The sequence below is a fragment of the Pan troglodytes genome, chromosome 21 (genome assembly GCF_028858775.2).
Source record: "Pan troglodytes isolate AG18354 chromosome 21, NHGRI_mPanTro3-v2.0_pri, whole genome shotgun sequence".
Taxonomy (NCBI): domain Eukaryota; kingdom Metazoa; phylum Chordata; class Mammalia; order Primates; family Hominidae; genus Pan; species Pan troglodytes.
Window position 1 is genome coordinate 30055480 of NC_072419.2, and position 23283 is coordinate 30078762.

Genomic DNA, 23283 nt, shown 5'->3' on the forward strand with positions numbered 1-23283 from the left:
TCACAAAGGGGCCATGAGTGTGACTACCTGGCTGGGGAGTGAAGCCAGAGGGCAGAAGTGCCCTGGAGTGCAGACCCCAGCAGACACTGACCAGGCACAGGAGGATGAAGTGAGTTTGTTGGGGACAGAGAACAGCCAAGGGGCAGCCAGCAGTCAGCTCAAGTCCTCACAAAGAAGGGCAATACCACCCGTGGGCCCGGACAGTCGGCTCGAGGGCCAACAGCCAGGAACGTGGCGAAGAACTTGGATCTGAGGTGGGCCCATAGTGTAGCTGTGGTGTGCTAGCAAGAGTGGCCTCCAAACCCACCCTGGAAGGTGATCCAGAGACCATAGAGCAGAAAGGCTTCCTTCTCAGAGTGAGCTGCTGGAAGCCCACCAGTGTCAGGTCAGTGTAAAATAAGGAGCGAGAAGAGGGTGGAACAGGTCAATGTGCTTAAAACACAGAGAAATGGGGTGACAGTGAGGAGACCATCTGCCTGGTCCTGGGTCCTCCATGTTCACACCCCCCATCTCTCTCAGCCGCATCAGCTCCCCGCTAATGGTAGGGTTGGGGGACCATGGTGGACATTTGGGCAAGAGTCCTAGAGATGGAAGGTGCTTGTCAGTCACACACACTGGTTTACGGACAGATGCAGGCAGGGCTGCGCCAGCCAGCTGATGAGCCTCCTGCACAGCTGAGGACTTGATTTGCATTTCTAGGGGAGAGCATGTAGGGTGCCAGAATGATGTCACCAGAGGGTGGCCAGATTAAGAACTCATGAATCTTCTGGCTGTGTGTAACTCGTGTATATTTAGTGCCTGATGGATATCAGGTGTCTCTTTGTTTTGCCAACACGTTCTGTGTTCAACTTAGATATACACTACCTCCACATATCTTTCATTAACACAACTTATGATTTCTGCCTACATCTCTATTTGCCCACTCTCTATACACATCTTAACTGGTTTGCCTGTCTTACAAACTACATACTCATTTATATTCTATAGTAGAATTGGATATCCTCAAAAGCAAGTGTACATTCCAAGCGGTTACCTACATATGTGTATCTCTTAGATTGAGATAGGTTACAAGGTAGGGGGAAGGGCAGACCCTGAGTTAAAGAGTGGATGCTTCCATCAAGTATGCTTAAGTGCTCTCTTGACCTCTCCATGAGTCTCATTTTCCTCCTGTATAAAGCAGTTACTCACAAAACAGCCCCATGGGGGACAGCAATGATTACATAAGACACAGGAAGTGCCTATGGAACTCTCTCAACCCTATCCTTCTGAGGTTTCAATGGAGGCTCCATTTCACAGGCATGGTTGATTAACTGGTCATTGATTAACTCAATCTTTGGCCCCTCTTTCCTCCCTGGAGGTGGAGGGTGGGGCTGAAAGGTCCAATCTTCTAATCACACTGCAACCAGCCTCTATCCTGAGGCTATCTGGGATCCCACCAGGATTCACCTCATTAGCATACATTCAGCTGTGGTTAAAAAGGGCATGTTAGAAATAACCAAGATGCTGCTGTGACATCTCAACCACTTAGGCGATTGTAAGGGTTTTAGGTGCTTCCTGCTAGAAACCTGGGGTGAAGACCAAATGTCTATTTCTAATTCTACTACAATATCACCACTGTGTTAACAGAAGTTCCTTCCTTTTAATCAGCAGTGCCAAGAGGAGCTGGGGTGCCAGTATCTGTGTATCTTCAGAGGCAGCAGGGGCCAGCGTGCCACATCTTGCCCCAGTCCTGAAAGGATAGATGGTACTTGGCCTGTGACCCTTGGCTGAGGAGCCATGGTCCGGCTCTGCCAGGCCCTGCTGCTGTTAGTGGCCACTGCGGCCCTTGCATCCAGAAGAGTCCAAGCCTGGGGCTCAACGAAGGTGGTGAGGACATTCCAAGATATCCCTCAAAACTACATCTATGTGCAGCAGGCACTCTGGTTCGCCATGAAGGAGTATAACAAGGCCAGCAGAGACAAGTTCAGCTTTAGGGTGCTGAAGGTTCTGAAGAGCCAGGAGCAGGTGGGTGGGGTGCTTGCTCCTTGCCCTTTCACTCCCCGCCCTCAGTGTCAACAAACAGAGTCGAACTCAGAATAAAGGGGTTTATTCTGAGCCTAATGTGAGTGACCAAGGCCTGTGATACAGCCCCAGACGGTCTTGAGAACATGTGCCCAAGGTAGTTTATAGTTTAATATTGTACATTTTAGGGGGATAGAAGTTACAGGCACACATCATTCAATACACATAGGTGTACGTTGGTTTGGTTTAGAAAGGTGGGACAACTTGAAGTGGGGCTTCCAGGTCATAGGTGGATTCAAAGATTTTCTGATGGTCAATTGGTTGAAAGAGTTAAGTTGCTACCTTAAGAGCTGGAATCAGCTGGACGTGGTGACTCACTCCTGTACTCCCAGCACTTTGGGAGGCCAAGGCAGGCAGATTACCTGAGGTCGGGAATTTGAGACTAGCCTGAACGACATGGAGAAACTTCATCTCTACTAAAAAAGAATACAAAATTAGCTGAGTGTGGAGGTGCATGCCTGTAATCAGAGCTACCTGGGAGGCTGAGGCAGGAAAATCGCTTGAACCAGGGAGGCAGAGTTTGCAGTGAACCGAAATCATGCCATTGCACTCAGCCTAGGCAACAAGAGCAAAACACTGTCTCAAACAAACAAACAAAAACAAACAACAAACAAACAAACAAACCTGGAATCAATAGAAGGGAATGTCTGGGTAAAGATCAGGGGTTGTGGAGACCAAAGTTAATCATGCAGATGAAGCCTCCAGGTACCAGGCTTCAGAGAGAACAGATGGTAAATGTCTCTTATCAGGCCTTAAAAAGTGCCAAACTTTTAGTTAATTCTCTCCTGGATCAGGAAAAGACCTGGAACAGGAAGGGGATTCTCTACAGAATGCAAATTTACCCCCATAAGAGCTGGCTTTGCAGGGTCATTTCAAAATTCATCAAAGAAATATATTTTGGTAAAATGCTTCTTTCAGGACCTGCTATCTGTCTTGGGATGCTATAGTAAAGTTGGAATTTGGTAACTTATTGCTACAAAGATCTGTTTTGTCAGTCCGAAGACCTCTGTTTTAATGTTAAAGCTGGTCAGTTGTTTCTGAATTCCAAAGGGAGGAGGGTATAATGAGGCATGTCTGACCCTCCTTTCCATCATGGCCTGAACTAGTGTTTCAGTTTTACTTTGGAATGCCCTTGACTGAGAGGGGGTCCATTCAGTCACTTGAGAGGTCTTAGAATTTTATTTTTGGTTTACATCAGTCTGAAGAGAGCCCATTATCTGTGGATGGCTACTGAAACTAGGAATGGAAGACACAACTGAGAGATGCTTTTAGCCACAATATATTTATTTTATTTTAGGAGTTTTTGAAGGAAAACAAATTTTATTTCATTCTTTATTATACTGGGATGGAGATGAAACAAAAATATCCATTAAAATCACTTGAAAGTGGTTACAGTCACATCAAAAAGTAGAGATAAGAGCCCAGAAAGCAGCTTGAAGGGAGCAAGTTTGGACCATTTGTGCATCATCAATGTGGGCCATGGCAAAGATGGGTTATGACACATTGAGCGAGTACAGCTGATGCTGGGAAAGGAGCCTGGACAGAAGGGAGGCTCCTCTTTACAGGAAAATGCCATCTCAAAAATGTGAAAGCAGTGGCCTAACTAGAAAATTATGTCATCTTCTAGTTGTATCTTCTCACCACTACCACGGTCATAACTATTTCAGGCAAAGATCATCAGTGAATCCTACAACCACTGGGTGAGAGTGTTTGGCGTGAACCATTGCAGGGATTGCTTATTAGTTACAAGGGGAAAAGACATCCTTCTAATCAGAAAATTGGATAAACACCTTGCTTACCAAATGCTCACCACCAACACTGAGACAAATTGGCATCACATACTTCCTGACACGATGTGCACAGAGGGGATGCCAGCACCTGTATATGGTATTCTTGCCCAGAATGCATACTTTGAATGTAATCAGAGGAGAAATTAGACAAATCCATAAATCCAATATCATGAGAAACAGGGGAAAATGCTGGAAAACTGTTCCCCAACAAAGGAGACCTACGAAGCATGACGGCTAAATGCAGCAGGTGGTCCTGTGTTATCTTGGTGTCAACTAGAGATTCAGTCTGGTTTATGAATTTGAAAAGGAGAGCTTTGTTTCTCTAAAGGGTTGCAGCCTACAGGGTGACCATTCTGACAGGCTGGGAATTCTGACGGAAGCTGGAAAGAGGCACTTTGAGGGGAGAAGCATAAGACAGGAATCTGTGCTGAATGGGTTGGCTAAGTATATATATTTAATAAGCTATAGGAGGAGTCATGAAGATTCATGAAAGAAAAATGTATGCATGCACAGTTGAGCTTCATGCCTCTTCATGGGTTGCATCTTCAAAAAGTGATGCTGTTAGCATTATCCAAAGGTGGATTTTCAGCCCTCTGATGGCAAAAGCTGAAGTAGAGTCACCAAAACCCTCACTGTGCATCCTCCACATGTCAGGCAAAACCAGTCCAGAGATGGTGGCCAGTTTTCAAGAAAGGATGCCTTGTGAAGCTGGTGAGCTGTCACATCAAAATGCAAAGAGGGAAGAGGGACTCTGGTCTTGGCCTCAGATGATTGACTAATGGCCATAAAAGAATGAGTCGTTTATTTCTTGTTTTCCAGTGTTGGTTTCTGCTTACTCCTTAGGAAAGAATACAAATTAAAGGTTAGTGAGGAGGGGGCACACTGAGGTATGTCTGACATCCCATCCCCTCATGGCCGGGAATTCAGTTTTTAATGTTTCTCTGAGGTCCCCTTGGCCTAGAGGGGGTCTGTTCGGTCCATTGGAGATTTAGGGTTTTATTTTTATTTCTCAACAAAAGAAAAGAAAAAAATTATAAAGGATGTTATTGGGACAATTGATGAGATTTTCATCTGGGCTGTATAATAGAAGAGAACTTTGTACCTGCGTTAAATTTCCTGAGAGAGGTGATTGTCCTGTGGCTCGGCAGGCACCCAAGGCATCCACGGTGGCACACCGTGAAGGCCCAGGAATGAGATCAGTCTGCTGGAGTCTGGGGAGTGAGAGGGTGGCAGAGGTGGAAGGCGACACCGAGCTTGGGTCATGGCGGTGCTGACATGAAGTGTCACGCAGAGATGCCTCTTTGTGCTCTTCCTTCTCGAGCTCATCTCTCTGCTGCCTTCCCTTTGACCTTTCCTGTTCATGTCTCCAGGCTGCCAGGCCACCTGCCCTACTTTCCTGTTTTCTTATCTGATCAGGAGAGAAGGTTCACTGGGAGGCTGCATGCCCGACAGTGCTGGGACATTAGGCCCCTTATGCGTCTTGCCATGCTCCGTGGGACCTTGGCTCCCTCTGGTTCTTTCTGTAGTTCTGGTTATGTTGCTTGTGTTGCTTGAGGAGAGGACACCTATGACCAGGAATGTGCCACCAATGAGCGAAATTAAAACCTTAGAACACAGGCAGCCTGCAGCCTCTCAGGCATGTTTAACACCTGTTCTCAGTAAGTTCCCGCCCCCTCCAGAACTATTCCACTTTCTTGGGTTTCTCTGTATCTAAGCTTTCCTAAATAAAATAGTGTTTTTGCTTTATAGGCAGGTGTTTAATAATACAGTAAACCAAATACCTGGATATCTAAAAAATTATATACCATTTTGTACTGTTTCTTGTTTTTTTTTTTCTGTGAATGAATGTTTTATTTTTCAGTTTGCTGTGAGCTTTTGAATGCAGGCAATAATTCAAAAGAATCAGGTAGAAACAGATTCAATAAGAGACTACAACACAAGTATTTAAAATTCTTTGACCTTACAGCTACATACTGCTGCAAAAGAGCACAGAGAGAGATTTTTTTAAATGTATCATCCCCCAAACAACACACAATAAAAGCAAAAAGAAAAATTCTTGGTGACAATTCAGCTTAAACTTAATAATATACACATAGGCTTTATGAAAAGAAAACAGCCATATCTTATTGGGAGATTTAAGTTAAGAATACACAGATTTGTATCAGGGGTTCGCCAAGCGTAGCCTGCTGCAGGCTTTTAAACAGAGTGGTTACAGAGACAGCTTGGCCTGCAAAGCCTACAATCTTTACCATCAGGTCCTTTAGGGAAAAGTTTGTAGATGCTGCTCTTTTCTTTTCTTTTGGATATTTGAAGCAATTTTATTAATTTTTTCTTGACATATTAAATGTTTCTATTTATTTTCAAGGTATACAACATGATGTTTTGCTCTATACATTGTGAAATGACTACTAAAATCAAGCTAATTGACATACCCATCACCTTACATAGTTACCTTTTTTTGTTTGCGTGTGGTAGGAATACTGGAGATCTACTCTTAGAGCAAGTTTCAAGCATATGATACACTGTTAATAACTGATGTCATCATGCTGGACTATCTCTTGGTAGACTGAGTTCTGCTGCAGAGTTTGTGCAATGTGAGTGCTGGCGCAAGGAGCATCCCATCCCCAGCAGCCTGGAGCCACACGGCAATGAGAGAATTCCAGTTTACTTGGCACCAGGGCTGGTTGCTTTCCACAGGTGCACTCAGGTCTCATAGCTCATTAAGTTAGAACTACCTTCTTCTACATTACTGAGGAGGAAACAGTCACAGAAAGGTTTAGTAACTTGCCCAGAGCCACACAGCTAGTAAGTAGAAGAGCCGAGATTTAAAGCCAGGCTGAGCCAGGCGTGGTGGCTCACACCTGTAATCTCAGACTTTGAGAGGCTGAGGTGAGAGGATTGCCTGAGCCTGGGATCAGCTTGGGCAGCATGGCGAGACTTCATCTGTAAATTTAAAAAAAAAAAAAAAGAAAAAAGAAAAAGAAAATTAGCTGGGTGTGCCTGTAGTCCCAGATACTCCGGAGGCTGAGGCTGGAAGATTGCTTGAGCCCAGGAGTTTGAGGTTGCAGTGAGCTGCAGTTGTGCCACTGCACTCTAGCCTGAGCAATAGAACTACACCCTGTCTCAAAAAAATAAAAGAAAATAAATAAAAATAAACTCAGGCTGCTGTGCTCTTCTTCATCAGCACCTGTCTGAACAATGCCCAGTGGAGCCAAGGTGGTGGGAAAAAGTGCAGCCACAGGGTAGGGGAGGAGAGGGGTCTTCGGATGGCCAGGAGTCAGAGGGGCCTGTCTGTGTAAAGACTGAGGGGCTCCTCAGCAGCCAGGACCCCACCTGCCTCCTATTTCCTGAGCAAGTGTGGGTCAAGATAGGATTAGCGGTTGCTTGGTAGCTGATGAGTATGAATTAGAGCTGTTAGTTTTTTGGGTTTTGGTTTGTTTGTTTGTTGTTTTTTTTTGAGATGGGGTCTCGTTCTTTCCCCCAGGCTGGAGTACAGTGGTGCAATCTTGGCTCACTAGAAGCTCTGCCTCCCAGGTTCACGCCATTCTCCTGCCTCAGCCTCCCGAATAGCTGGGACTACAGGCGCCCGCCACCACCCCCCTACCCCCACTTGGCTAATTTCTTTGAATTGTTTTTAGTAGAGATGGGGTTTCACCGTGTTAGCCAGGATGGTCTCAATCTCCTGACCTTGTGATCCACCCGTCTCGGCCTCCCAAAGTGCTGGGATTGCAGGAGTGAGCCACCATGCCCGGCCTAGAGCTATTAGTTTTTTATTGTAATTTCAACTTAGACCTATGACTCAAATATACAGCAATGGTTTGCAACTAGGGGTGGCTTTTGCTCCTTAAGGGAGTTTTGGCAATGCCTGGAGAGATTATTTTGTTGTTATGACCAGAGGGGGCTGCTCCTGACATCTAGTGATTGGAGGCTCAGGATTCTACTAACCATCCTGCAAGGCACAGGGCAGCCCCCAAACAAAGAGGGATCCAGCCCAAAATATCAATAGCACTGAGGTTAGGAAACTTGATATACAGTCACCAGAAAGTTCTAAGAGTACAACTGAAAGTTGTTTAAAAAATGAAAGCAAACCCTCAATTTCTTGCATTTCCAGTCTGGCTTGTCATTCTTGAGGGCACCACTAAGAGCAGTGTGCTCTGTCCTTCTAGATATTTTCTATGTACTTACATATGCATCTGAAATATTTAAAAGTATATTTTATAGTCATAAAATCATGCTTTCTATGTTATTCTCTACTTCTTTTGCCACTTGAAACATGTCTTAAAAAAGTTACGTAAATACACTTAGATCCACCTCGTAGTTGTATTTCATGAGATGATGTGCCATAATTTTTTTTCGCCCATCTCCTAATGGACCATGAGGTTTGTTAATAGGAAAAGTGAAACAATGAATATTCCTTTGTATGTGTTGCTTTGATATTGTGAGGTTAAAATCAGGTGTCGACTGGATTGAAGGATGCCTGGATGGCTGGTTAAGTCTTGTTTTCGGGTGTGTCTGTGAGGGTGCTGCCAGAAGAGATGGATGTTTCAGTCGGTGGACTGGGAGAGGAAAACCCACCCTCAATGTGGGTGGGCACCAGCCAATCGGCTGCCAGTGAGGCTAGGACAAAGTAGGCCAGGTGGGAGAGGAGGATGGCTTTGCTGGCTGAGGCTTCTGGCTCTTTTCTTCCTGCATTGGATGCTTGCTTCTCCTGTCCTTGGATATCTAACTCCAGGTTCTTCAGCCTTTGGACTCTGGGACTTGCACCAGTGGGTCCCCAGGGCCTGTTGGGCCTTTGGCTGCACTGCCAGCTTTCCTGGTTTTGAGGCTTTTGGACTTGGACTGAGCCACTACTGGCTTCTCTCTGCTTGCAGACAGCCTACTATGGGATTTTTGCCTTGTAATCGTGTCAGCCAATTCTCCCTAGTAAATTCCTTTTATATACAAACTTATTCTATTAGTTCTGTCCCTCTGGAGAACCCTGACTAATACCGATAGTATCCTGAATTTGAATTCATTGGTTAAAAAGTACATTTGCAAAATAATGGCAAATTGCCCCTTAAAAGGGCTAAATTACATTAGATTTTTGGCAATGCTGCAGGTCTCAGTACCTCTTGCCTCTCATTTTCACCAGCTGTGGTCTCATTTTGTCTTTCAGATGTTTGCCAGTCTGATGGAGGCAAAAATAACATTTTTTAATTCCCCTATAGAGTGAGAAATTGTCTTCCATTGAATTTATCTACAATATATGTTTACTTCTAAGAATTGTTTCCCTTTTTCTTTTGCATTGCTTGTCTTGCTCTTACAGAATCATAGATGTTCTTTATGCACTATTCATATTAAACTATGATTCTCATATATTTCACTCACGTCTGTGTGAAGAGACCACCAAACAGGCTTTGTGTGAGCAACAAGGCTGTTTATTTCACCTGGGTGCAGGCGGGCTGAGTCCGAAAAGAGAGTCAGCAAAGGGAGATAGGGGTGGGGCCATTTTATAAGATTTGGGTAGGTAAAGGAAAATTACAGTCAAAGGGGGGTTGTTCTCTGGCAGGCAGGAATGGGGGTCACAAGGTGCTCAGTGGGGGAGCTTTTTGAGCCAGGGTGAGCCAGGAAAAGGAATTTCACAATTCAGTTAAGGCAAGGACCGGCCATTTTCACTTCTTTTGTGGTGGAATGTCATCAGTTAAGGCAGGAACAGGCCATTTAAATATCACTTCTTTTGTGATTCTTCAGTTACTTCAGGCCATCTGGATGTATACCTGCAGGTCACAGGGCATATGATGGCTTAGCTTGGGCTCAGAGGCCTGACAATATATACTGCAAATATTTTGTGCTTGCCTGTCTGTTGCTTATAGTTTAATTTTGCTTACAGTGTCTGTAAGATTTTTTTTAAAAATACTGACACAATAACATTTATTAGTTCTTCCCATATGTTGTTTGGAGTTTATATCTTGCTTAAGAAGTCCTTTTCCATTCTTGAGTATAACAGTTACAATTGTTATAAATAAAGTTTTGGTGCTGCAAAAGAAATAGCACTTGAATATAAAATTTTCTATTTTTCTTCTCAGCAAGGCAATTTACTTCTATAGAAGGGTGCATCCTCAGAGATGGAGCAATGGTGAGCACACACCTGGACAAGGGAGGAGAAAGAGTTCTTATTCCTGATGCACGTGGGCCCTGCTGCTGTGTTGTTCCCTTATTGGCTAGGGTTAGACCACACAGGCTAAACTAATTCTGATTGGGTAATTTAAAGAGAGTGATGGGATGAGTGGTTTGGCAGGGAAAATGGTCATGGCAGAGAAGGAAATCAGAATGAGTCAGGGTGGAGAATGAGTCAGGGCAGAGAAGGTAATCAGAATGAGTCAGGGTGGAGCAGGTGATTGAAAAAGGTTGTTTTATGAGGAAGTTAAGTTTAAAAGTAGAAGGTAAAGAGTTGAACATACTGGCATATTGATTCTTTGAAGAGAAATTTAGAACTCATATCTAACACGATTCTTCTAAGACATTTATAATTTAAGCTCAGTAATCTATCTTGGAATTATTTTTATTTATGGTGTGGAGTTAAAGTTATCCAGTTAAAGTTACTGGATCTAACTTTAACTTTTTAAAATAGTAAATTTCCGTAACTGTCTCTATAAAAGGTCTCTGTGTTTTGAAAAGCCAGCTCACCATAGACTAAGTATCCAAATATAGTTGAGTCTGTTGCAGGATCATTGTTGATTCTTTTTCCTTGATTATTTTATTTGTTCCTGGGTGGGTATTGTAGAGTTGCTACTGAGTAGGAAAAGTCCTTTACATTATTCTTTTAAAAACCTTTTAAAAATAAGAATTCCCATTTATTCCTTAAAACCTTTTCATTGTGAAACCAACACAAAAACCGAAAAGTTCATAATGCATAGATGTCAAGCAGAATGAATCACTTTAAAATGAACGCTCATGAAATGATTCCCCATATAGTGTGGAGAGAACATCTCAGGCTCCCTGGAGTTATGCATGCCACTCTTCCCTGCTCTGCCCCAGAAGAAGCCTTTACCGTGAACACTGCCTAAGTGTACAGCCCTCGACACCACATCTTTACCTGCTCCTTGAACTTCATAGGCGTGAGATCCCACATGCTGTGTTATTTTGGTTTGGCTTGTGTCTTTCAATATTATGTTTGTGCATTTCATTCATGTTGTGGCAGGTAGCAATAATATATTCCTTTTGTTTTTTCAAAATCAAGTGTTTTATTTTAAAAAAATTTATTGTATATATCTAAAGTATATAACACGATATTTTCATATACCTGTAGATAATGAAATGGTTACTACAGTTGAGTGAATTAACATATCCATCATTACACATTGTTACCTTTTTATGGGGATCAAGATCCCCAAAATCCACACTTTTAGAAAAATCCCAAATACAATATAGTAATCTTGACTTTGTCCTCATGTTGTACATTAGAACTCCAGACTTGTTTGTTCTACATATCTGTGACTTTTTATCCTTTGACCTATGTCTCCCCATTTCTTCCCTGACCCACTTCACTTTTTATGTTAAGTGAAGTGAAAAACCAGATACAGAAAGAAAAATACTACATGATCTCATTTATGTGTGGAATCTTAAAGAAAAAAAAGTATGTTCGTTCCGACTGCTGCAGAAAATTTCATTATATAAGCACACTACCATGTATTTATCCTGCTATTGTTGATACATATTGGGGTTGTTTTCCGTCTTTGACTGTATGAGTAGTGACACTATGCACACACAGGCATACCTTGTGGATACTGTGCCTTGTGGATTTAGTTCCGTAATACAATCCATCGCATTGTATTCCATGCAATACAGTGAATATCACACTAAAGTGAGTCACACACATAATTTGGATTCCCAGTGCCAATAAAGTTATGTTTACACTATACTGGAGTCTATTAAGTGTACAATAGCACTAAATCTAAAAATATATACCTTAGTTAAAAATACTGTATTGTTAACAATGCAGATGATACCTAAACCTTAGGCCCATTGTAATCTTTTGCTGGTGAGGGATCTTGCCTTGATGTTGGTGGCTGCTGACTGAGCAGGGTGGTGGCTGCTGAAGGTTGAGGGGACTGTGGCAATTTCTTAAAATAAGACAACAGTGAAGTTTGCCACATTGATTGACTTACTCTCATGAAAGCTTTCCTGTAGCATGTGATGGTGTTTGATAACATTTTACCCACAGTAGACTTTTTGAAAAAATTGGAGTCAACCCTCTCAAACCTTGCAGCTGCTTTATCAACTCAGTTTGTGTAATAGTCTAAATCCTTTGTTGTCATTTCAACATGTTCACAGCACCTTCACCAGAAATCAATTCCATCTCAAGAAACCATTTTCTTTGCTCATCTCTGAGAAACAGCTCCTCATCTATTCACATCTTATTATGAGACAGCAGCAATTCAGTCACATTTTCAGTTCCATTTCTAATTTTAGTCGTCTTGCTATTTCCACCACATCTGCAATTACTTCCTCCACTGAAGTCTTGAGTCCCTCAAAGTCATTCATGATGGTTGGATCACATTCTTCCAAATTTCTGTTAATGTTGATATTTTGAACTCCTCCCATGAATCACACATGTTCTGAATGGCATGTAGAATGGTGAATCCTTTCCAGAAGGTTTTCAACCTACTTTGCCCAGACCCATCAGAGGAATCACTCTTTATGGAAGTTACAGCCTTATGAAATGTTTTCCTTAAATAACAACACTTGAAAGTTGAAATTACTCCTGCAGAATGGATGTTGTATTAGCTGACATGGAAAGAATATAAATCCTTGTATATTTCCACTAGAGCTCTTGGGTGACCAGGTGCATTGTCAATGAGCAGCAATACTTTGAAGGGAATTGTGCATGTGCTTTTTTTTTTTTTTTGAGCATTATGTCTCAGTAGTAGGCTTAATATATTCAGTAAACCGTGTTGTAAACAAAAATGCTTTCATCCAGGATTTGTTGTCTTATCATATGTAAAGTAGATTTAGCATAATTCTTAAGTGCTTTAGGATTTTCAGAATAGTAAATGAACATTGGCTTCAATTTAAAGTCACCAGCTGCATTAGCCTCTAACAAGAGAGTTAACCTGTCGATTGAAGCTTTGAAGACAGACATTGACTTCTCTCTAGCTATGAAAGTACTAGATGGCATCTTCTTCTAACAGAAGCCTGATCGAACTACATTGAAAATCTCTTGTTTGTGTAGCCACCTCCATCAATGATCTTAGCTGCATCTTCGGGATAACTTGCTGTAGCTTCTTCATGAGTACTTTGCCGCTTTACCTTGTATTTTTACGTTATGGAAATGGCTTCTTTTGTTAAACCTCATGAACCAGTCTATGCTAAATTCCAACTTTTCTTCTGCAGCTTCCTCACCTCCCTCAGCCTTCATAGAATTAAAGACAGTTAGGGCCTTGCTCTGGACTAGACTTTTGCTTCAGGGAATGTTGTGGTTAGTGTGATCTTTCATCCAGACCATTAAAACTTTCTCTATATCACCAATCAGGTTGTTTTGCTGTCTTATCATTTATGTGTTCAATAGATTAGCACCTTTAATTTTTTTCAAGAACTCTTTCTTTGCATTCATAGCTTTGTTAACTGTTTGGTGCAACAGTTCTAGCTTTCAGCCTATCTTAGATATCAACATGTCTTCCTCACTAAGCTTAATCATTTCTAGCTTTTCATTTAAAGTGAGATATGTGTGACTCTTCTTTTCACATTACAATGAGGCAACAGTAGGGTTGTTAGTTGGCCTTATTTCAGTATTACTGTGTTTCAGGGAATAGGGAAGCCTAAGGAGAGGAGAGAGATGGGGAATGGCCACTCTGTGGAGCAGTAGGAAGACACGTATTTATAGATTTAAGTTCACTGACTTATATGGTCATGGTTCTTGGTGCTCTAAAACAGTTACATAGTAACATCGAAGACTACTGATCACAAATTACCATAATAGACGTAATAATAATGAAAAAGTTTGAAATATTTTGAGACTTGCCAAAATGTGACACAGAGACAGGAAATGTGCACGTGCATGTTGGAAAAATGGTACCGATAGATGCTTGACTCAAGGTTGCCATAAACCTTCAATTTGTAAAGAACACGGTACCTATGAAGCATGATAATTCAAAGTACAATAAAATGAGGTGTGCCTGTATTTGTACATGTGTGTGCCTTTGAAGTTAGGTATACATCCAAAAGTGAAATTGCTGGATCCAAGGGTGTGCACTTCTCTCTCTGACCTCTAACCCAAAATTTAAAGGGCTCATGTGAATAGGTCAGGTCAACCAAGTCAATCTCCCTATTTTAATTCAGCTCTCCCCTAGAGGATAGCCTAATCACAGAAGTAAAATCCATCCTATTCGTAGTCCTAGGGATCCCACAGGGCACACACAATAGGGAGCAGGACTCCTGGGGGCATCTTAGAATTCTGCATACCACACTCCCTTTGTTCAATGCCTAGGAAACTTTTCTAGAATTTCTAAAAAAAAATTTTTTTAATATTTTGTCAGTTGTCTCTGATTCTTCTGGGACCAGTTATTGTGTTTAAACTTGATCATTCTCTTTAATATGTTCTCTCCCCCAAGTCTTGTAAACCTTATTTTCTTGTTCATTTTTAAATAAAGTCCACTTTTGCCATTGAGCTGCTCCATTTCCCCAAGAGGCTCTCTTTGAACAGAAGGGCTGCTAGGGGCTTTGTGCAGGTAGAATGCCCTCAGAGGCAGAAATTTTGGAGGAATCCACATTTCAGTAAGGCGTGGATACTAAGATTGGCAAAGAATAGGAGACTTTAGAGAGAATCAATACAAATATACACTAAGCAAGTTCTAGTTTAGGGTCATAGTTTTATTTCCTCAATATCTATTGATTAGGTGTGAAGATGCTACAAGCTCTGCTGTTTCCCAAGCTCTAATAAGCAAACCATTAGCTTCCCCAGGAAAATAATTTTTGGGGGGAATTGTTTTCTTGCTTTATTTTGGAGACAGTTACCATTACTTTAAAATTAAATACTATGATGAGAGACAGAGAGACAGAGATATCAAGGTAAGAAAACTTCCAAATTACCCCAAAACTTCTGGACAGAAAAGAGTTGAAGAGGGGGAAGGCAAAAAAGACATTCTTGGCCTTGAGTAGTCAATGACATGTTTATTTACCAGAGATGACAATTGATATTATATATTCTTTAATGATATATGATTTTTACATTACTCATTGACAGGTAACAGATAGTTTGGAGTACTATATTGAGGTCAAAATTGCCCGAACAATTTGCAAGAAAATTTCAGAAGATGAAAACTGTGCATTTCAAGAGAATCCCAAAATGCAAAAGGTATGTAGCTGAGACAAGGAGAACCCCTTGCACTGGTAAGATTTGTGTACCAGATCATATTCAGGACTGTGGATGACCAGGTTCTAGACACAGAGCATCATTTCTATTATCTGTTGCTAATGCCAACCTTCCCTTCCCGAATGTTATGGGATCTTTGGGGTGTTGCTTTTCTGGCTGGAAACCTCTATGGCTGGTGGCACCTTTGCCCAAGTTCTTGTCCTGTTTCTGGAAAGAATGAGGTACACAGACAAGCGGAGGGTGAGCAAGATGAAGAGGAGCTTCACTGAGTGTTAGAACAGCTCAGAGGAAACCCCGTGGTGGGTAGCTCCTCTCTGTAGGCAGTTCATCCAGAGTGTTCAGCTCTCAGCAGAGAGGGTAGCTCCTTCTCTGCAGCTGGTCATCTGGTAGTCTTCCCAGATCTCAGCAGAGAGAACAGCTCCTTTCTGCAGCTGGTTGTCTGTCCTCTGCTCTCTCTGAGTCTGGGGGTTTCTATGGTCTTCAGAGGGGGAAGTGTGTGCTGATTGGTCTGTGGTCAGCCATGGGTGGGCCCAGCAATAAGTACAAGTTCCCCCTCTGGTCTGCAGGACTGGCAGCCCAGCCCAGAGGCCTCAGGCCCTCCCCAGCCTGAAGGTGGGGCTTCGCCTGGGACCCACCCCCTTCTGCCCAGGAGCCTGTCTGCCTTCCACCACCCTTCAGGGCCCAGGCTGTTCATACCAAGGGGCGCCCGCAGGCCAGTGCTGAGCTGTCCTCAGCACCCCCCTCGGCCTCCCTCCGTGCTTCTCGGTGCCCAAAGACTGGAGGGGGCCGAAGCAAGAGGGGGCCAGAGTATTACAGCTGCCCTGAGCATGCGTGCACCCGACTGGATTGCGACAACTCCGGGGTTCTGCCCCAGCCTTGCTCCATGATCAGAGCAGGCGCCAGGAGCGGGGAGAGGCCAGGCAGTGTAAGCAGGCATCCCAAGCCTGTGGGGGGCAGGGAGAACTTCCCAGGCCCTCAAGAGCACAGAGATGCCCAGGTCTACCCCTGGACCTGGGCAGCTGCAGCTGAATCCAGGGCCTCCTGCCTCCCACAACTCAGAAGCTGCGTGGCTCCTGCTTATCCTGGAGTCCTGGGCCCACTTTCCTGCTGCAGCCTGCGTCTTGGCAGTGGCCACTCTCCATGTGCCGCTGCTGCCATCACCACCAACACACCAACACTCACCCACGCGTGCGCGCGCGCACACACACACACACACAGTTAGTGGCTTAAAGTAAAACGAACTCATTATTTCTCACTATTCTGCAACCTGTGCTGTGTTCTATTGGGGCAGGAATATTCTAGATAGCTACTTTACTCATGTGTCTGGCACCTCCACTAGGATGGCTGAAACAATGGGGGGGCTGGCTAGGCATCCTTCTCATACTGCTCAGGGACTTGCCATGGGGCAAACTTGTAGAGTGATCAGTCATCCTGGTTTGTCAAAGACTGTAGGCTTTCCTGGGATGTAGGCCTTTCAGTACTAAAACCAGGGAAATTTTGGCAAACCAAGATGTGTTGGTCATCCTATACTTGGACATTCTCACAACGTGGTGCTTCCAAGGGAGTCAAAATTCTTAATTAGCTCCTAAGAGGAAGAAGCAGAAGCTGCCATCAGAACTGATAGAGAAGAAAGTGATGGCCGCCATCTTGGTGCACTGTCAACTCCGGCACCCTTTGCTGAGGGGTCCTGACCCAGTAGAAGGTACAGCATGACCTTCCTCCACTGCAGTCCTTGAAAGACCATTCCTCTCCTGCTGGGATTCCACAAGCCTGTGATTGCTTTGAAGCAGAGGATGTTGGAAGCAATGCTTCTTGGCTGATTCTGATACCAGTGGGCTAGGGGAGGTCTCCAAATGCCAGCGGGACCTTGACCCTGGATGGTGCCCGGGCTCTTGACACCTTCATGAGAAGGAATTCAAGGATAAGTTTGAAAATAGTGAAAATACAGAGATTTGTTGCAAAGCAAAAAGAACACACTCAAGATGTGGGGAGTGTGGGTATGTACTTGAGAGAGAGAGTCATGTGCAAGAGGGTTTGGTGCTCCTACCTTTATGGGTTTCTTTAACCAAAGTCTGGAATATTCATGAAAATTCCTGGAAAAAGATGGAGATTTCTTGGACCGGTGTGCCACCCATTTTTACACCAAATATGGGTGTTCCCAGAGCTCCATGGTGCTGATGGGTGTGTATTTAGTATGTTAATGAGCACATAATGAAGTCCTAGGTGAAACTTAGGTCAAATCCAGTGCCATGTTGGGTCCAGTCAGTCTTAGCCAGCTTGGTCCACACCCTGGTTTTCAGGGTATCATCAGCCCCTAGCTTCTGCAGCTATTTCAACAGTTTCCTTTTGCTAGTCATGCAAAACTGCTGCCTAGAATGTTCTATTCTCCTGCAACCACCCTGTAGTATTCCTGTCTCAATTCCACTAGTCCAGCTGCTGCATGGAAGTCCTACAAGGCTCTGGAACAGTCCCAAGACTCCAGCCCAATGGCCCTGCCTGCTCCCCATAGTCTCAGAGGTCCAGGCTGCTGCTGCTTCAGGCCAAGATGGGGGACAGCCCCAGCCAGGCCAGGCTGTTTTCAGATGGAGACTGTCACAAAGGCAAGTTCATCACAGAGGAGACAGGCTTAATAAAAAAGTCCCTTACTCTCCTCGTAGTTGACTAAACAGGGATACATTTCAGATTTAAATTTGATATTTTAAAATGTATATAAATATTTTCTAAAAGTATATTCTCATAAAAATATATGGGATAACAGTGAGGTCATGCCCCTTGGACTCCTGGATGATGCCCCAATTCTGCCCCCTGCCAAGGAGTTTCCACTGGGATCATTTGTGTGGACAGCTTTAAGATAATTTTGCTATAAACTTACAAAAATGACACAGTCTTTTTTCTCTTTCCCTTTTTATTTAAATAACTGCTGATGTGTGTTTTTTGATATAACTTCCTTTTTTTTTTACATTTGTCTTGGTAATCTTCTTATTGAAATTATTTCCAAATTTTTTCTTTCATAAATGAAACTGCATTGAAAACCCTTATATATGCATATTTCTGTGCCCTGTGTATTTTTTTCATCTATTTACTAAATACCCGAAGCAGGCACAAGACACGGACAGGTGGAAATAGTGGCAGATAAGTGATTGGCAAAAACTGCTCAGACATAATGCCAATTAAAAATATCCTCATATTTAGGCCAGGCGTGGTGGCTTACGCCTGTAATCCCAGCACTTTGGGAGGCCAAGGTGGGTGGATCACCTGAGGTCAGGAGTTCAAGACCAGCCTGGTCAACAGGCTGAAACCCTGTCTCTACTAAAAATACAAAAATTAGCTGTGCATAGTGGCATATGACTGTAGTCTCAGCTACTCAGGAGGCTGAGGCAGAAGAATCTCTTGAACCTGGGAAGCAGATGTTATAGTGAGCCAAGATCACGCCACTGCACTCCAGCCTGGGCCACAGAGCAAGACTCCATCTCAAAAAAAAAAAAAAAAAAAAAAATTCCTCGTATTTTAATGAAGAGCAGACATCATAGCAGAATGCCAAGTGCAAGCAGATGGCTAAATCTAGAGAGTGAATTCTTATAAAAGATTAGAAATAATTTTAAATTAAGTAATATTTCAAAAATTCAAGGAAGTACTAAGAATGATATATCAAATGCCCATCTGCCTACCACACAAATTTTACAACTATTATCATTTTATTACATTAATTTTAGATATCTATTTTTTAAAATTTATTTTTATTTATTTTTAAAAATAAATTTTATCGGGTATATTTAAAATATATCAGATGGTATTATGTGATTCATACAGATAGTAAAGTTACTATAGTGAAGTAAAATAACATATCTATAATCTCACATAATTTTGCATTTTGTGACATGAACAACTAAATCTAGTCATCTAGCAGAAATTCCAAATATAGTATAATTTAATTAACTCATGATGTACATTAAACCTCATCCTATATCTGCTAATTTGTAGCTTCTAGCCTACATCTCCCAACCCCCTACAACCCGCTCTGCGGGTAACCATTACTTTATCCTCTCTCTGTATATTTGGCTTTCTCTTTTTTTTTTTTTCAGATTCTACGTGTAAGTGTGAACATGCAATATATTTCTTTCCGTGTCTGGCTTGTTTCACTTAGTACAACGTCCTCCAGGTTCATCCATGTGGCCAATGACAGGATCCCCTTCTTCTTTAAGGCTGAATAATATTTCATTGTGTGTGTGTACTGCATCTTCTTTATCCATCCGTTGATGGGCACTTAGGTTGTTTCCACATGCTGGGTATTGTGAATAGTGTTGCAACGAACACAGGAGTGCAGATATCTTTATGAGGTGATGATTTTATTTCCAGAGGGATTGCTGAGTCATATGGTAATTCTATTTTTAATTTCTTCAGGAACCTCCACACAGTTTTTCATAATGGCTGCGCCAGTTTACCTTCCCAGAAACAGTGTACAAGGGCTATCTTCTCTCCACACCTTCACCAACATTCATTATCTCTTGACTTTTTGGTAATAGCCATCCTAATGGGTATTATTATTTATTTTAAAAAGTAAAATGTTACACATCTATTATGCTCCCCCCTCAAAGATAACCACTTTTCTATCATTGGTGGGTAACATTTCTACCTATGTTTAAAAACTTTTGCCTATGTAAAAGAATTTTGTGTGCTTTTCAAAATTTACATAAATTTTGGAATTTCTGTTTTGTTTTGTTTTTTATTTATAGGACTTGCTTTTTAATATCCTTCTTTTTGGGAGCAATAAGGCAGCTCCTGTTGGGGCCACAGCCTTAGATGGAGGAACACAGCCAACCTGCTGTGACTCCCTGACCTCACCCTCCTCCTGCTTCCCACTTTTCTGATTTTATCCTTCCTTGGCCAAACTCAACTGGAAGCCAAAAGGGGCCCACTGACACTGTCCATGGTGGTCATAGAACAAGGGTGCCCACTGGCATGGTCCAGAGAAGTCAGAGGATAAGGATGTCCATTGGAGCAACCCACAGAGGTCAGAGGGCAAATGTGCCCATTGGAGCAGCCCGTGGAGGTCAGAGGGTAACGGTGCACATTGGTGTAGTCTGTGGAGGACAGAGGGTAAGGGTGCCATTGGAGCAGCCCATAGAGGTCAGAAGGTGAGGGGCCCACCGGTGTAGTCCATGGAGGTCAGAGGGTAAAGGTGCCAATTGGAGCTGCCCATGGAGGTCAGAGGGTAAGGGTGCCCACTGGAGCTGCCCAGGGAGGTAAGAGGGCAAGGGTGCCCATGGGAGTTGCCCATGGAGGTCAGAGGGCAAGGGTGCCCATTGGAGCAGCCCATGGAGGTCAGAGGGCAAGGGTGCTCATTGGAGCAGCCCATGGAGGTGAGAGGGCAAGGGTGCCCACTGGAGCAGCCCATGGAGGTCAGTCTTCCAAGACAAGCCAGGTAGAGATAGGAGGAGTGCAGACCTCGGGGGACAAATGGAGAAAATTTAGCACAGGGGCAGGGGTGGAGATGTGAGAGCCATATGAGTCCATTATTAGTCTGTTGAGATACCTCAAATGAGAGATGATGTTGGTTAGGTTGGGGAGGTGCTCAGATTCTGGGTCTATGAAAGTTTGTTTAGAATTTGCTGATTGATTAGCCATGGAGCGTGAGAGGAGGAAAATCAGGATGGCTTTGGGTTTGAGAGGTTGGGAGGTGGTTTGCTGTCTTTGTTTTCTCTTATGATTGCATCATCTATCTTGAGTACATGGCACTCAATAAACTTTTTTTCCACTTGCCCACATCTATTTATCATGTGGAGATTTTTATCTGTCTCTGTCCTTGCATGGGGTCCTTTCCTGTTTCATAAAGCTCTTATAGGTTGGACTTTCTCTGTTTTCTTGGTTTATTTATTGGTATTTAGAGAGGAAGAAAGTGTGGATATCTGGGATCCTTGGAAAATAAATTTTAAAACAATATTAAATAGTTATTGGCCTGATTCAATATAAAAAATTTGGAAATTTTCAAAAATATTAAGCTTTTTCAAATCATCTGTTAATAACCTTATGTAAATCTTACCACTGTAAATATATTGGTATGTATTTTAGTTTAAAAATATTTTATGTTTATATTTTTTGTAATTGAGACCCTGATGAATACTGTTTCATGATCTAGATTTTTATTTAATAATAAAACCTAAGCATTTCCAAAACTGTAAAATTATTAGAGAGCATCATGTAATGCAACCATTTGATATTATTTTATGATGCTTCCATATATTATTTAGCCAATTCCTGAGAATTGATTAAGATTTTCCCTAATTTTTAGCTACTACGGACAGGGCTATAATGAATAGTCTTATTTCTATATGTGTGTATGTCTGATTTTTGTTTCCTTCTAGGCAAGGTTCTCAGAAATGGAATTAGTCATCCAATATTTTTTCACCTCTTAAAAATTTTAATATACATTGCTAAAATATCCTCTAGGGTTGATCTTGATAATTGGGTTATTCAGGTCCTCTGTTTCCTGATTGTTTTCTGTCTACCTTGGCTGGTCCGGAAGTTAAGCAATTACTTAGTCACCTCTGTGGCAAACCTGATGCCCACTCTCTCTCTTTGCACCACTGGCACACACAGGCTCCCTCGTCCCTGGATTCCCCCTCCCGCCCAGGTGCAGAAGCCTGGACTCAGTTCTGCAAGGCACTGTCTGGGTTGCTGGTGGCGTGTCCTATTTTCTCCCCAAAACTGTTCCTACACCTTTATATCTTACACAACTTCTTCTCTACTTGATGCTATCATTCAAGTTTACACTGACTTCATAGAAGTATTCTTACTTTATATTTTTATTCTAAATGAAGATTTTAGGAGAGAGGAGGGAAACAGTGTTCTCATTCCCATGCATGGATCCTGAAACCCACATGTTCTGCAGGACTCTGGGATGAGAGCTACTTGTTTCCTTCCAGCCCTACAGCTGCAAGCTTTCCTCCTTGATTGCTGGCCCATTTTTATTTCCCCAAGGGGTGCAGGACCTGGTAATATTCTTGCAATGTTGCATTCCCTGGGTAGGACTGTCTGTGCAGCATGGGGTCTCTGTAGGCTACAGGGAGTCCATGTGGCTGGATGAGAGTCAGGGCTGGAGATGGGGATTTTCCAATAATAACCCGTCCTTGGGCTCTGATCCTTGCTCTCCTGGAGTGAATAAAGCCACACCCATGATGGCTCAGATCACAAGAGGTGAACTGATGAGGACTCCTCTGGTGAGGGGGCTGGATCCTCTGCTTTCTGATGAGGCGTGGCTGACTCAGACAGATTAGCCCTGCTGAATCTAACTCCTGCCTGGAAATAGGAACTTCTGCTTTTGTTTCCTTCTTTTGAAAATAGAAACTGACTATTCTTTTTGTCTCTTTCAGGTGGTTTTTTGTACTTTTATTGTTGCATCTAAACCATGGAAATTTGAACTCACCATGCTGAAGAAACAATGCAAAGATATGTAGTTATCTTCTAGCGTGTTCTGCCACACTCATTTCCATTTTAAAGAAGAAGCAAAGACACTTGCAAGAACTAGAACAACACAGTTAACCCATTAACTTCATTTGTTTGGCCTTTTTGCATTTTTGTGTGTTCTTCATGGGCTGATGTTGAAAATCCATGATGTGTTTTGACAGCATTGCATAGCCTATTCTTGCTGGATACTTCCCCTACTAGCTGGGATAATCTGCTGCAATAAATGGAAGTGGTTTCTACACCTCACCCAACTCTGAGTACAAATTACTTTTCATGGACAAATCTTTCTAGATAACCAGAGGACCCAGCCCTCAATTGCTTCAAGCATGCTGGCACTCTCTGTAAGGCTCTGAGAGTCTGGCTGCCTTGAGAGTTTCCATCCATGGATTTCTACGGAAATCTCCCTTCCCAGGACTTTTTGGAAGACACAGCCCGTTAGCTTAGAAACAGTTAGTTTTAACCAGATCCAACCAGAGAGACAGCTGGGCCATTTAGAGATTTTCATTGGTTTTGAATTGAAGCAGAAAAGTTAATGATGCAGGGAGAGAAGACTACATTCATGTGTGTGTGTGTGTATGCACACGTGTGCATGTCTGTGCATAAGTGTGTGCTCACAGT

General features: G+C 42.7%; 1 protein-coding gene across 4 annotated transcripts; it reads left to right on the forward strand.

Annotated features, from left to right (window-relative positions):
• The first annotated feature begins 9 nt into the window (after positions 1-9).
• LOC469901 (cystatin-13-like) lies at positions 10-22911 on the forward strand. Of its 4 annotated transcripts, none has more exons than XM_009436926.5 (4): positions 10-385; positions 1648-2004; positions 15073-15183; positions 22572-22911. In XM_009436926.5, exons 2-4 carry the CDS (start codon positions 1777-1779, stop codon positions 22653-22655), a joined length of 423 nt encoding a protein of 140 aa, XP_009435201.2. In that variant the 5' UTR covers positions 10-385; positions 1648-1776; the 3' UTR covers positions 22656-22911. The 4 variants fall into 4 exon arrangements, with proteins under 4 accessions (XP_009435201.2, XP_525286.2, XP_009435202.2 ...); XM_525286.8 differs by having other exon boundaries at positions 16-385; positions 1651-2004; XM_009436927.5 differs by having other exon boundaries at positions 41-254.
• The last annotated feature ends 372 nt before the right edge of the window (positions 22912-23283 follow it).